Source organism: Akebia trifoliata, chromosome 8, assembly GCF_017979445.1.
Source record: "Akebia trifoliata isolate Shusen 1 chromosome 8, ASM1797944v1, whole genome shotgun sequence".
Taxonomy (NCBI): domain Eukaryota; kingdom Viridiplantae; phylum Streptophyta; class Magnoliopsida; order Ranunculales; family Lardizabalaceae; genus Akebia; species Akebia trifoliata.
In genome coordinates this window covers 13,271,007-13,287,091 of record NC_141382.1, presented here as the reverse complement: position 1 = coordinate 13,287,091, position 16,085 = coordinate 13,271,007, and the positions used below count along the sequence as shown (strand labels likewise).

At 33.6% G+C, this 16,085-nt stretch overlaps 1 protein-coding gene and 1 non-coding gene across 2 annotated transcripts; one reads left to right on the top strand and one right to left on the bottom strand.

Moving 5' to 3' along the window:
• Positions 1-4,350: 4,350 nt before the first annotated feature.
• Positions 4,351-4,422, top strand: TRNAG-UCC (transfer RNA glycine (anticodon UCC)). Its single transcript has one exon. It is a non-coding gene; the product is annotated as a tRNA-Gly (tRNA).
• A 2,151-nt stretch (positions 4,423-6,573) lies between these two features.
• On the bottom strand, positions 6,574-11,236 carry LOC147396184 (uncharacterized). Its single transcript, XM_086450955.1, has 2 exons — positions 10,547-11,236; positions 6,574-7,053 (listed from the first exon to the last, which is right to left on the bottom strand). Exons 1-2 carry the CDS (start codon positions 10,955-10,957, stop codon positions 6,808-6,810), a joined length of 657 nt encoding a protein of 218 aa, XP_086307081.1. The 5' UTR covers positions 10,958-11,236; the 3' UTR covers positions 6,574-6,807.
• Between the last annotated feature and the right edge of the window lie 4,849 nt (positions 11,237-16,085).

The window sequence follows — 16,085 nt, the reverse complement described above, 5'->3', positions numbered from 1 at the left end:
TTCCCCCGTGAAACATTTTTTGCAATCAAAGGAAGGTCAACAGATCTTGAATAAAAAGAAATGATAAAACTGATGCCAAAATTTTCCTAAGATTAACTTTTAAAATGGGTTACAAATCAGTTCGTTTAAGACTCATACTGAAGGTCGAAATCAAATTCGTCAACATCCCTAATCCTTACTATGTGATTTAAAGTGTACTAAATATTGGTTCACATCAAAATAAATTTATCAAACATAAATAAATTAGTCCTGTAGACACCCCAATTTGAACGGGCCTTCACTCAAAATGGCAAAAAAATAGTGATTTTTCGATAAATATTGGCCAACGGGCCCCGAAGGCCCGAAGCATTAAAATCTAACATTTTTGCCAAAATCCAAGCCTCTAACACCCCTCAATGGGTTAGTAGGACCACCAAAAGGATTCGGCTATCTACCTTCTACCCCGCTCCACTCAAAACATCAATTTTCAACAAAATAGGCCAATGGGCCTCTAAGGCCCAAAACATTAAAATGTGGCAATTTCGATTAAATCGATGCCCCTAAAACCACCTAATGGTCTAAAGGATCCATCAAAGGGACCGGACTCATCCCACGTCGTCCCAACCTTCGTCGCTCCACATTTAAATTCACAAAAATTGATAAATTCTCCAACGGGCCCAAATTGCCAAATACGTGGCATTTTTTATCAAATCAATAACTTCAAGAAAAATACAAAAAAATTGAAAAATTAAAAAGATGAGACTTGAGAGACCTACCACTCCGCCTCGAAATTCGCAAATACCCTAAACCCACCTAAGGCCCACAAGGCCTCAACTCTTTCCTAAATTCATTTCCTACCTTACCCTTAACCCAAAATCAATCTCATGTTACGTAAACAGTAAAACAAACCCACCTTCAAAAATCCCATTCAAATCAAACCCTACCCAAATCAAAATAACCTACAACCCTCTAAAAGCCCAAGCCCAATCTATCAAAAAAACCACAAAACATTAACCATACCCAATTCATTCTCCAACCCATCAACCCTTACTCACATCAACCAGTCACCCTCTCTACATCAAAAGATGACACATGTCATCACCACCCTTCACCTCCCTCATCTAATCACCCACCCCCATCACCATTCTCTAAACAACTCATCTAACCTACATCACCTCTCTTCAAAATCACCTCAACCCATACCCTACCCTAACCTAACCTATCATCATTCTCTAACCATCAACATCACAACCCATACTCAACATACCCTAACACACCATTACTCTCTAACATCAATAACCACTCACATCACAACCCATATCTACACCCATCATTTTCCTTAAAACACTTCCACAAAATCACCTCAACCCATACCTCCATCATCATCAACCAATTAACCCACACCCTTCTTTCTAATCAAACAATCACCATCAACCAATCAACTAATCTCATCACCTCATCCTCTCATCACAAATGCCACATGGCATCATCCCCTCTCTCCTCCCAAAAATCAATTTAACAACCTCTTACACAACCCATTCTCCAAAATCTACACACCTCACCTCATCAACCAACCTAACACTTTTTCTCTAAACAACTCTCTTACACCCCACTCCTCCCATCAATTATCACTCATCTCATCCCACTAAACACTCTACCCAAATGGATTTGGATAAGATCCAACCCGTTTGGATCTAAATCTCACCCATTTTCACTCATTACACATTTACCCTCCATTCCATTTTAAATTTCACACCTTTCACTTCAAATACCCATGCTATTCCCTATCCTCTCAACTCTTCACCCCATTGTACCCTCAAACCTCATCCAAACATTTATAAATACCTCCCCTCTCATCCCAAAAATGGTTACCAAGTCTCCCCAAAGAAAAAATATACTATCTCTACTCATCCCCACTACTCTCTCATATCATCTTCTAAAAAAATAAGTTCACTCTCATATTTCATTAAGGACTCAAGAGAAGTCAAGAAGAAGAAGAAAGGAAGATCAAGAGTACAATGTGGGTTTGAAGTACACCACCCCCTCTCTCTCTCTCTCTCTCTCTCTCTTCCTTCTCCCTCTTCTTAATACCCCCTTCTTCTCTTTCGTTTTTATTTTTAAATGAGTGGACCCCAAGGCTAAAGATCCGTAAGGGTCATTTCCATCAATGAAATGACCCTATGATCAAGCCGAAAACGAATCCCTATCTAGGGTACGAAAACCCCCACGTGGCATATTATTTTCCAATTTTCTTCAAAATAAAAAATGATCGAATTATTTGAGGTTACCGCCACTTGGCGAGGAGAAATAGGTGCTTAACACCTTCCCTTTTCTCCAATCGAACTGCTTACCTGAATCTATAGATTCGATCAATCCTTATCCATTGTGAGTTACTAACGCCAAAAATGCCATTTTTAGCAAAAATGTACATCAGGTGACCATTCACACCCACTTACAACTTGAATGGTGGCGACTCCAAATTTTTGTAGATATGGCCGTCCTAACAACAAAAACCACGTATCTACAAGTCCATATTAGATAAAGATCAAACCTAGATTATGAATCCATACAAAGTATAGGTTTGTCAAATATGTAGAAAAAGAATGAATTAATAAGTCTTATCAGGACTCTGAACAGAAAGAGTTACAAGTGTATGAAACCATTTGTCTATTGGTCTCTCAGAATTCAGGTGGAAAACACTATTTTTTATCATGTTAATGTCATTTAGACATTTCTAAAATGAGTTGTCAATAAATAAAGAAACCAGCAAATCCATTAGCAGAACCCCACACTAAGACCTCTGTAGCACTTCAAGTTAAAGTCTAAATTAGCAACAAAAGGCTATTACCATCCAAAAACCAAAACCAATGAGGGACAATGGAGGACTGCATCTCCAAATTTATATTCAATTGCAGTAGAAAAAGACACATTAGGATACAACAAATCTCAGTCCTTATATTCACCTTTTTTTTTTCCTGATTTGAAGGATTTTCTTATTATCAAATACTACCAAAAACCCTACACCAAGAACAACTCAGGAAATCTTTTAAACAAACATTAAAAAAAACCAAAATCACCAAAAATACAATCAAACGATCCAAAATACAAGATTTTTTCAACCTACAAGACTAAATTAGTTACAAACGATCCAAAATCTACATCAAATTCTTACAAACTAGACCAAAATACAATCAAACGATCCAAAATCTACATCAGATTCTTACAAACTAGGCTAAAATCAAGATGAATCGACGAAACCAAATAAATAACACTAAAATCATACATAGAAAACCTAAAAATGCACAAGATTTCTAATCCACACCTTCAAATTACAGTACCAATTCAAATTCCAAGCTGCCGACACGATTCGATGAGGAGGAGAAGAGATAAATTAAGAAAGATGAGAGAAAGATGTAAGAGTTTCTCTGCAATTGGCTGCTTGAAAGACGAAAATGGATAAAGATGAGAAAGACGAAAACGGATCTCTACAATTGCTTGAAACCCACAATTTTTTTTTCTGAAGTCGTCTCGATCGTTTGGGCATTCGTAAGAGATGAGAAAACAAAATTGGTGGGATTTTAGGTTAAGTTTTGGTTGGAAATTTATTAAAAGATAGAGGGCATTTAGATAATTTCATATGAATTGTTTTACAGTGATGGGCTTTGTGAATAAGCAGACTTGGGGCGACTTCAATAAAGAGTTATTTTTTAACTTTATTTAAAATTTACAGGAATCAAAGAAATCCAAACGAACATCGTACATTTAGTTTTTTGGATTTAAAAGTAAAAAAAAAAATTGGAAAAGCCAACTCCAAAAGTCCAAACAACACGGGCTCATAGTTTTAGATTTATCCATTACACATTCTATTACATCTTAAAATCGTAAAAATTTCAAGTGTAATTACAATTGAACAAAATACGTTCAATGTCTTTATCGGATTTTCTACAAAAATAAACATTTGGATCGGCCAATAAATGAGATTATTAGGTCTTTCATCATGGAATACACGTGTGGAATTTGATTTGATGATCAAATCCACCACATCAGTTTTTTTTTTTTTTCTTTTCTTCTTTGGCCTATTTATGATACATTTATGAGTCAATGACCTTGGGAAAAACTGAAGAACTTAGGAAGGTGGGTCCATCATTGACCGTTTTATCCATTCCATGGGATGTGATACATGTGGTCCACCACTGCCTCATCTGCACTATTGGTCAACGCACGAAAGAAAAGGATTCCAATCCAATTTAGAACAACAGCTAAAGGTGCTTGGGACCATAAGTATATAATTTTCTTGGATTGAAGAAAATTAAGGAATGGGTAAGAATAATACATAATTAATATAGTATTCCTGCGCCTTAATAGCACAAAGCGTCTGTAGTCCAACGGTTAGGATAATTGCCTTCCAAGCAATAGACCCGGGTTCGACTCCCGGCAGACGCATTTCTTTTGTATACATGTAGAAATATTTTTTAAAGATACATCCATTTGGACCTACTTTCACCGCTTAGGCCCTGTTTGTTGGAATTCTCAACGCAAAATCATTTTCAGTTGTGGTATTTGTCAGGATAATTTTAAAAGATAAAAATAATGTTCAATTTTCTATTATTACAAGCACAATTAATAATGGGTCTTAGGATATTAATTTAAAAATATTATGAATTTACATAAATGATGCTTTCTTATCATAATAGTAAAGATGTGTTAAACATACGGAAACCCTTTATTTGACAAATAATTTCATCCACAAGTTAGTGTCATATGTTGTTGTTGTATCAAAGTTTGGTGGGGACTTTTACAGGCACAAGCTTGAGGAGATTAGAGAATAATAACATGAATGGAGCTTAGATCCATAGTTCACTTGGTTTGACACATTGCAAAGTAACTTTGAGGTCATGAGTTCAAGTCTTACTTATCCAATAAAAAATACAAAAGACAGAGAACAATTAATATATGGATGGGTGAGGAAATCAGCCCAAGCTGCTTGGGACTATTGAAAGAGAGAGATGAAAGCATATGTGAGGTTGAAATCGAATAATTTAAGTGTCGTCAATCTTTCATTGGAATTTCTTAATAATTTAGATTGTCATAGAAAAGTTTTTGCAATGAAAGAACTTTTGAAACATAACCAAGCAAACGGAAAAGTGTATTCTTCAACAAAAAAAAAATAAAAAAAACTTATATCGCAAATGATTCTAATCGGCATGACTTTATGATTTACATGTACACCTATATGTTTGGGACAATATTTAAGATACTCATCTGTACTGATGGCATAGAGTCATGCTAGAGTGACCTCAAGCCGGAACCTGATATGGAACTTCTTGACTTGAAACAAGCATCTATGCTTCCCTCACACTTTCACGTCAAGAAGTGTAATATGAGGTTCTAGCCTGAGGTCTCTTCGTCATTATTCGATGGCATATGGCCTTTGACCTTGATCTACTATGATAGAAAATAGAGAATGATGTAAAAAAATACTTGATTTTTCTCCAAATATCCATAATCTTAGAACTTTACAACCTCTAGGGTCAGTTAATTTAACTTATTCAACCCCATTTATCTTAAATCTTTTGTAGAAAAGCCTCAATTTTTCTTCCCAAAATATTGGTCTTCTGCTTTCTTAAAAATCTTATCTTGTTTTTGAGATTTGAATGTTGAAGGAGATCAAATCTTTAGTATCAAGAAGAGGGTAAGATATTTGACCCTAAAAGTTAAAGATAAGGGATTTTGGGGAGAAAAATCAAGGATTTTTGGCTAAGAGGTTAAGTATGAGGGCATTTGGACCATTTATTGTCACTTTTCACAGAAGAAGAAGATCAAGAGATCATGTCATCTGTTTGAGAACATGTGGTAACTCAAAGTTTCACATTCTTCGTCTCGTTCAATTCATGAATAATGTAGATCACCATAGAAGTTTCTCATTTGAGAAACAGCATGAAGAAAGGGAGAGCTGATCACAATCAAATCAAAAGGGAAATTTAAATCTTTGTAAGTATCTTCTTTTTTTAATGTGCTTTTCTCTTAGCCTCTTTAACGTCCTGGTGTCATATTTGATTATTTAATAAAATCTCCTTTGGGTGAGAAGTATGGATTCCTTTGTAGATATTCCAATTGACTTTCACTCATCAACGGACTTGTCTTGCTTGTATGTCGCCTCAAGAAAGTTACATATGATCTAATTATTGGAATTTTTAGATCTTCAGAGTGAGTGCTTTTGCAAATCAATTTACTTATTCCGGATCTTATGTATATGAACAACCCGATTTCCACCAACCAAATCTTGAACTGGTTTTTTTAGTAAATATTTTATCCTTACTAAGGGTTGTTTTACCACATCAGCAATTCAACACCACAGCCCTCTTTAAGTTTCATTGAAAAACTGAGAACCAAAAAAAAAAAAAATTTCGAAAAACAATTTATTTTCAGCTTGATCCAAGGTTTTGAAAATAGATGGCTACCAGACTTCCACATAACTCCCAAACTTAAAATTGAAATTCAAATATGAAAACTAACTTTTATGTTTTTGGGATGCCACAAGGACAACACTACCTACTCATTTAAGTCCATACCTAACAAAGCCTTGAAATCCTATTGTTTCCACAATTTTTTCAAAGCCCATTAAACCCATGCATTCCCAAATTAAACTTTACAACTTACAATCCATAACTGCACCTTAATACATAAGAAATACACAAGAAGAAGAAAAAGAAAAGAATCCATGGAGTATTCTTTCTACAGAGTGAGTGAGGTTATAGGAGGAGGTCAAAGAAGAGAGCTTGACCAAAGTGTCCATGGTCGTCCTTCTACACAAGGAGCTCGACGACACTATCGCTTGGATGGTCTATCATCGTCTTCCCCACTGTCATCGTCCTCAGAGTCATCTTTACTAGACCTCTTCCTCTTTGCCGAAACCTCTGTCTTTCCAGCTTTGTTATCTTTGTTGTCGTCGTCGTCTTCTTCTTCAAAATCCTCATCCTCTACATTATCCTCAGCCGGTTCAAAATCACTAGCATCTTCCTCTTCTTGTGCACCACCCACTGGTCGAACAAGATACCCTGCTCCCAAGCCCTCCTATATCATTATTTGTAAATAAACTATATGTCAGGGGGAGAGGTAGGCAAGAAGAACATGTGGGGCAAAGTAAAAGCAGATTTGCTACCAAAAATAAATCAGTTGTGGGATTGAATTGTGGAAATAAAATTTCTAAGCAAAATCAATTTAATAAACAATGCATGGTAAAGAGTCAGAAATAAGTTACAGGACCCAATTTCTAAGCAAATTGGGTAAAATGTATGGACTGCAACGACACATATGCAGTAAGGAGGGTGTTACCATCATATGGTTAGACGTAGACCTAAAGAGAACATAGGAAAATGATCTAGATAATACAATGGTCAAATTTAGCTAGGAGATTCCCTTTGGAGGAGCAGCTTATTGCACTCCTTCCCCTTGACTTCACAATTAAAAGAATTGGTCTACACATCTGCTAGTAATTAATTATAATAACCAAACACGGAAAACAAATAAAATGGAAGTTTTTTCCCCCTTCTGTTTGGGGTGAATAAATAAAGCCTTGATATAGAATTAAGTGGAAGAAAGGGATTCTTACAGCTGATTCCATATAGTTGGGACTTAGGACAAGGATAATGATGATGATGATTTGGTTAAAAATATGAGAGTTAGCAACACCGATCAGCAAGAATCAAGTCATTTGGGAAGTAAATTCAATTACAAATGAAATGGATACATACAAGCAAACATATACATATAGTAGTATATCACCCATCAACTTCCAGATATATTGCAACAACGAACACCCAAGTTTATTTTACTTCTCCAAGGCATAATAGCCTTACATATAGTATGGTCTACGTAGAGTTCAAAATCTGAGATATATATAGATAAGGTCGATAGAGAAGAAGAATCACTGATACTCTTTCATACACGAGACGCATCGATGCATCACTCCAACTGTGTTTGCTGCATAAATATTGTAAAAACTACTTTTTTCTCATAAATAATGTAAAAGAACTAATTCCTTCAAGACATACTAGAACCAGTCACACTTTTCTTCACTGGTATGCACCAGTATGCTTAGATACATTATCATAAACCACATTTAATGCTTGGATAAACAAATATATAACGCCTAGCGCAATGATAATACCGTCTACAACACATATACATACAGAAAAAATTATGTCCAGTACATATCCTACTGTGATCAGGTTAGTTAATAGGATATATAATCCACCACCTCCATATCTTCTTTTCCTTTTGTCAAAGCTTGATGGATGATGGTGGAATCTACTCTTTGAAGTACATTCCATCATGATTGGGCCGCAAACATGTCATGTGTGATTGGAGGTACAGTTATCCCCCTTTAAATGGAATCAGTGAAGAACTGTGAGAAAGCAACTAACTACTGAAAAAAAAGTACTATGCATGACACGACAAACCCATTAATTGGTAAACACACCCACAGGGGGAAAAAAACGGATGCTGCCTATTTCACATTTATTAAAGATAACACAAAAAATCACAAGAGCAATAAAAAGGTAATACTCATTGATAACTTGCTTGGTTGGAAATACTTTTTTATACAAAACTCCTATGAAAAAGGATACTTAGGGCCTGTTTGGATTCACTTCTTCAAGTACTTCTGGCTCCTACGGGGAGCCCGAAGCACTTGTGTATGCATTTGGATGGTTTTCTACCAAAAAAAGTAGCGTTGAAAAAGAGCACTTTTCTGCTGTGTTGACGAAGCACCAAGATAGGTACTTCTCAAATGTGCTGTTGCGGGGAGCCAGAAATCCCGTCAAAATAGCAGTTCATTGGACAAAAATACCCTCAGTTCACAACGAAATTTGCTACATAACTAAAAAATAATTGGGACAAAATACATGTGGATTGCAAGATCATATCAGGGCAATACCAATCAACACAAATCAAAATGTGAGTACAGTGTTGTGTGATATCCAATTGCTCCATCACAGTAAGGCTCAAACAATACCTATAATAATCATATATGAAAATTAAATAGGAGAAACAGTTTGACCTGTGCCACACATGTAGACCTCCATTTGATTAATTCAATCAGGGATATCTCTTGAGCAGAGATTTGACTTTATTGGATGTTTAAATTAGTGGATCAACTGCATCATCTTGCAGTCAGAAGTAATATAGCCAAGAATCATCACATAAAGGAAAGAAATTAAGAATTAAGAATAGATACATCAGAAAAAGATAGGCAAAAAGTGATCACCTAATTGAGAGACATTTAAAGGCCGGGAACCACTTTTCATGTGACCAAACCCATAGCACGGGTAATATGGAATTATGGATAGTGGTTTCTGAACTGGCAGAAAATAAAATTTCCATCCTCTCAAAACCACTGATCTAGGGTTGTCGTAAGGAAGATTTGCATTTTTGGGTGTCAATAACCATGACATGACAGTACGAGAAAGTTCGACTGTGAGTTTATACCACATTAAAGCAGATGCAGGTGCAAATTGTAAAGAATATGAACCAAAATCAAAATGCTAATTTATTCTATGGACATATAAATAGAGCACAAAAACAAAGAATCAAAACCTAAAAGTCTTACCTTATTCCCATACCAACCTAAATCACAAAGCCCAAAAATTTAATGCTGAGAAAAGGAGAAACAACAAATAAATATTGGAAAAACAAAAATCTAAAGAAGGGTAACATTCTTTAAGACCTACATAACTCGCAGATGGGACTGAACTTGTGGACTCCCAATTCAGCGAGATAAATGCACAAAGAAAGAAGAAAAAAGAGAAATTTCCTAGAAACTTTGGCAAAAACAAAGGGATCGATGTCCAAGAACCATTAGAAATCAAATTGAAAACCATACATTCAATAAAACATGCATGACCCACTAAGACCCTTAAGAACATATTCTGAAAATGACGACTAATTGCAGTAAATCATATAAATTTTCTCAAACCCAGTATAACATTCCAATTCCAACATCCAGAACCAAGTTCAGAAAATTATTATAAGAAAATTAAATAAAATTGATCAAAGACATCAGATTCTGAGAAATTCTCAGCTGCAGATCTGTCTCCCCCTCTCCCCTCTCCCCAAAACTCTTTATTTATTTATTTTTTTTGATAATTCCATTGTCAATTTTCACACCTAGAAATTATACTAATTTACATAAACAAGAATACACCATCATTTCTAGTTTCTTTTGATTTATATTGTAGACTGTTACTCCAGGACAAAACAGAAATTCAGTCTTTTTTTTTTTTCTTTTTCTTTTTTTAATTATAATTCTCCTTCAGTTTCCTCCCTTTCAGGCCCTGTATGGAACCAGAAATAAAATTTCACTGAAAACTTTTTCATACTAATATTTGTCTTAAAACAATCAGATAAATTAAAATTAAAACAGAAAAATTTGGGGAAAAACACAATAAATCTAGCAAAAAGCATAATTAACCAAAAACAGAATTTTTTTTCGCATAATTAACAATATCAACAAAAGTACAAAACCAAAAACAGAAAATTTTCAAGTTCCATATTTTCGAGAAATTACCTCTTCATCCTCTCCTTCTTCATCGATTTGATCGTCTTCATCGTCGTCGTCGTCGTCATCATCATCATCATCATCATCATCTCCATCATCTTCACCATGGCCATCAACCTCCTCTTCCTCATCATCATCTAAAGATTGAACTTGAGGAGCACCAGAAGAGGGCAACTCTACCTCCTCCTCCTCCTCTTCCTCATCAACATCCTCTTCGTCATCATCATCATCATCCTCCTCATCATCATCATCATCATCATCCACATCTTTTTCCTCACCCTCTATCCCATAATCTTTGGCTCCATCCATGTCTTCAACATCATCATCATCATCTTCCTCCACATCATCATGATGTGTTTTTCCATTCAAAACCCTAATTTGTTTCTCCTCAAATTCTCTCTCATCATCCATGATCTTCATATCCACAATTTTTTCAGAGATTTCTCTCTCAAAAAGCAGAAAAAATAAGCACCAAAATAAAAATAAAATTCGAAATCAGAAACAGCGGAAGGGAACAGAGAAGAAGAATACAGAGGTTTCTTTGAGTTCTACCGAAGCTCTGCAATCACGATCTCAGCCGTCAAAACGCTAATCGCTGTGATCGATGATGTGGAAATAGATCGGACGGTCTATAGCTTCTATAGAGATAACACTCTGTATTCGTGCTAAATATTCCCTTCTCACACGTGTGGAACTTTCTAGGGTGAGCTGTGAGCATCATCTGCGTGGGAAACGATAACTTGGAATATTCTTTTGAGTCGCAATCTGTCGTAAATTTTAAAAGTTAGTTCGCGAGAAATTGATTTATTGGAATCCAATATATCCAGCTAAACATTCATCCCAAAAGTCCAATATATCGTGTCAGGTAATTGTGCACATTAGAATATTTCATGAATAAATAATAAAAATTTAAATGGGAAATTTAGTCTTACTTCCTCACTTATAAAATTGACGAAATTAGTGATACCCGCGCGCAATGCAAGATGAGATCTGTCCACCTTAATTTTTGTTGACTTAGTCAAATTATTATCTACGTTTGTTTAAATGACGGTCAAAAGTCTGAATACCAAAATTACCTTTATAACATTTAAATTATCAAAAAATCATTCACGTATTTGACAAATCTTTATATTCTATTATGATCTACACCGTTAGATTAAATGCATTTAAACCGTTCAATTGAAAGGCAAAATCCCAACTTCATCTTTTTAAGAAGATGAAGATGAAGATGAAATTTGAATTTTTTTCATTATCGCACCTATTGAAGCTAAGGGTTATTGTTGGATTATTATTGTGATTGTTATGATTTTATTCATTAGAGCATTGTTTCGAAAACCTACCATTAAAGCTTTGATTTCAATTTCAATTTCGATTTTAGATTAGATCGAGTTAAAGATTTCATATTTCGTGCAATGGATTGAAGTTTGGATTCTCTGATAAGTTAAAAAAAAAAAAAAAAAAAAAACTATTTTGACATTAAGACTTAAGTTTGTGCTAAAAAAAAAAAATCAAAAGTTGTTTTTGTTCTTTACTCCATGCGGGGTAGAACTAATATTTGTATTTACATGAAGGGGGTATTATTAAATTTATTTTCTTCATTATTTCATCTTTTTCTCTTGATTTTTTTTGTTTTGTTTTGTTTAAGTGTTTCTCATATGAAGATTCTGAGCATTTTTTTTTTTTTTTTTTTTGCGTGGGGGAAGTATGAAATTTGATTGATAATGATAAAAACAAGTTGAAAATGATGAGATTTTACTTTGAAATAACAACATTTAGGTTTAAATCGATGAGAAATAGGATTAAGAACAATTAGGGTTCTTATGGCTATCGTGTTTAGAGCAATTAGATCAAACACATTTAGGTTGTTTAAATCGAATGACATTTTCATAATTCCAACACCCGAAGGTATTTTGGATGTTTGATCTTCTCTGTTAAAAGACTAGCGTATTTATTAACAGTTTGATCAGATCAACAAAAGTCAAAGGAGGTAGACCTCATCTTGCATTTCACAGGAGGGTGTCACTAATTTCGTCAATTTTAGAGAAGGGTAAGAATAAATTTCCCAATTTAAATATACATAAAAATGGTAAGTTACTTAAAGGACCCTCACAAAAGGGTTTCTGTCTAAATAATCCATAAGTTTTCGGTGGTAGCTTAACATGACATTTAGTAAACTCTTCCTATCTAAATGGTCATTAAACCTCATTCCCCCCAAACTCGGTAATCGAATTTCTTAAACTACCCTAACCTTTGAACTCACCACTTTTGCCCTCCAAAAAATCAAATTTCCGACATCCAATCAGTACGTAAGAGTCATCATTTTCATCGGAAAAGGCAAATAAGGTTTATAAAGGTTTTTTGGAGGGTTTTATCATTCGATTTGAAGAAGTATGTAAGATTTAGGTTTTTGTTGAGTTTTTTAATCATTTTTAATATAAAAATCTAATCTTTATGGTTCATTTGGTTTGCAAATGAAAATAGAGTTTTATTTTGTCATTTTATTTTGTGTGTTTTTTATTTAATTTTTTCGTCATTTTCTTGTCGGAGAAGATGAGTGGTTTGATTTTTACAATGTCAAGTTCATTTTTAATTATTGTCAAATCTGATAGTATTAATGATATGAACTCGACAATAATTAAATTACCATTGAATCCGGTACTAATAAATATTATAAACTCAATGGTAATTTAATTACCGTTGAGTTTGATACTAAATATTCTTATGAACTCAATGGTAATTAAATTACCATCAAACTTGGTACTAATTAATTATGAACTCAATGATAATTAATTGAACTCGACTATAATTTCTTTCAAATTTGACTGTAATTTATTGAGCAAAACAAATTTTTTTTTTTATATTAAAAATCTTTGATTCTTGTCTATATTGGAGCAACTATCGAGTTGTATTGGGATTAAAAATTTATCGAACTCAAAATATGATATGTATTGTGTTGTATATATTTTTTTCCATCAATTTAAATATTTTATTTTATTTTCTTGTTGCTTATTTGTTCTTATCAATATTGAAGGGGAAAAGAACACTCCATTCCAATGTTAGTAAATTTATAAATAATCTCGAGCGTTTAACAAAAATGCAAATCAATGTATTTAAAGGTACGTGCTTCGATAAATTATACGAATTGAAGGCGATGAAGATTACCGAGCTACAAATTCTTATTACAATTTTAATGGAAAAATATAAATTGATTTTGACATTTTCATTTAGAGATGAAGATTTAAAGGTGACCTTATTAGATATTAGTCTGATATTGGGATTGAAATGTGTGGTGGATAAGGAGGTCGTAGTCCAATCACTAGAGAAGAGTAAGAACAGCATTATGGAGACATATTTTACTATTTCTCAAAAGATCCCTACCAAAGATGTTTTACTTGCATTAGAGATTTCGAGAATATTTGCTGATGATTTTTTGAAGCTTAGTTTGTTTATGTTATTGATATTTTTTTACTGCCAATTGGCAATGACTCAATCTTCCAACTGGCAGTGTATAAAGACTTAGCACAAGTCATGATAACACTTGGAGAAGTAGTGAAAATGATTATGTACAATATATACAAATGCACATATGTCCTACAGGTAATGAATTTAACCATTGCTCTTCAAATTTTTTTATTTATTATAATTTCATTCATTAATTCAAACTATTAAATTTATTTTATAATGTGACAAGTGTAGGCATTTGAACACATTATAACCCCAAAGATAGGCAAAGTGGCTAAGAAGGATGCATGGCCTAGATGTTTAAAATGGGAATTCATAACTTATTTATGGAATAAGACTACAAAGGACAGTTTAAAAGAGTGCAAGGTAAAAAAAACTTAAAAAAAATTAATGATATTATTTTATTGTAGAAATGTTTAATGGAATATAAAAGTTTTCACATAGGTTCTAAAAAATTAGAAGTTGACAGACAATAAAAAGAAAGAAAAATTGTTAAAGATGTTATGAATATAGATATCATTCAAATTGATGAAGAATTAATAAAAACATATGACCCTCTAAAACATGTAAAGACCTATTGGCTAAGTAGGAATGTAAATGATTAGTTCAACTTATTTAAATTAAGTTGTTCATCATTTTTTTGATATATTTTGTATTTGTAGAAGGCACAAAGGAAAAAAATGAATAAAAATTGATTAAAAAATTAAAAGCTTCCTTAAATGAAACGTTAATACATATATGGGAAGAAAAGAAAAAGAAAAAAAGTAAAGGAAAAAAAAAGCGAAAGAAATTCAAGAAAAGAATGGGAGTGAAATAATAAAAGGAAAAGGGAGAGTGAAGGTGAAAGGGATAGGGATAAGGATAGAGAGTGAGAAGAAATTTGGATATTGTTGATAAGGAGATAGAAGTTGTTGAGGAGATGAGGGGGGATGAAGATATGAAGATAAGCAATATGCAAGAAATCCTTGTTTAATTTCATTTGTACCCATGCTAAATCCCTCATAATTTCTTCTACTTAAGGTCTTTTAGTAAATTACTCATTCTCCTAATCTTAACCCAAGGTCTTACTTGGTCTCTACTAACCTTAGCTTGTTGAGACTTACCAAAGACAAATCCCTCTTTTACCTTAATAACATTTTTCAAATATCAAAGAGATTTCATGACATTCTATGTAAATTGACCAATTCTCAGTGCCTATGACATGTTTATCTATTATAGAGAATTCTCTAGAACTTCTACCCAATGATCAACCTATCTCTAGTTTGTTAGAACTTCTACCCAATGATCAACGTATCTCTAGTTTGTTAGAACTTCTTCTAAGGAAAGTGAACAAAAACATTAAAAAGCTATCATCTAATTACATGTCATTTGGCTTATTTTTCTCATGATTGACTCAAGATCAACGTCTTATAACCATTCTAACTTCCATCAAGCATTCTCTAAAATTTTTGGGTTTTTACTATCCTACCTATTAATGATCAAGATTGGTCAGACCCTACAAGAGGATAAAGACCATCAAGGCCAAGTTAGAAAGTGGAATTTATGTTTTTCATAAAAGTTTTAGTGAAATTATTTGAAATTTGAACAATTAAGACTAATTTATTCCCAAGGATTTCTTAAAATCATATAAATAGGAGACCCTTCCAAGGCAAATGCAGAAGTTTTTATTTTTGTGATCCAAAATGCCTTCCTACTTTCTCTATTCTCATAAACTTATCTCAAAATCCATAGAAGAAAAATCCAAAAAGAAGAAGGAAAGAAGAAGAAGAATACCAGGATGAGAAGTTTTAGCTTAAACCCCCCTACTCTAATTCCCCATTTTCTACTATTCCCTTTCTTTAATTTCAAGTAATTTTACTTTATTTACTTCATAATAAGATCCTTGAGAACATTATTGTTGGGTTATGTCTTTTATTCTTGTATATGGGATTGTCGTGGATTCAAACCGGATCTTTTGATGATCCATTAACGACCTGCATATTAGGCCCATTTAGTTTGGTTTTGGATCTGACCCATTTAAACTCTTTGTAATCCTAAGTATATAAAGGGTAAGAGATGAAACCCGAAGGGTGGTGTGAGATATACG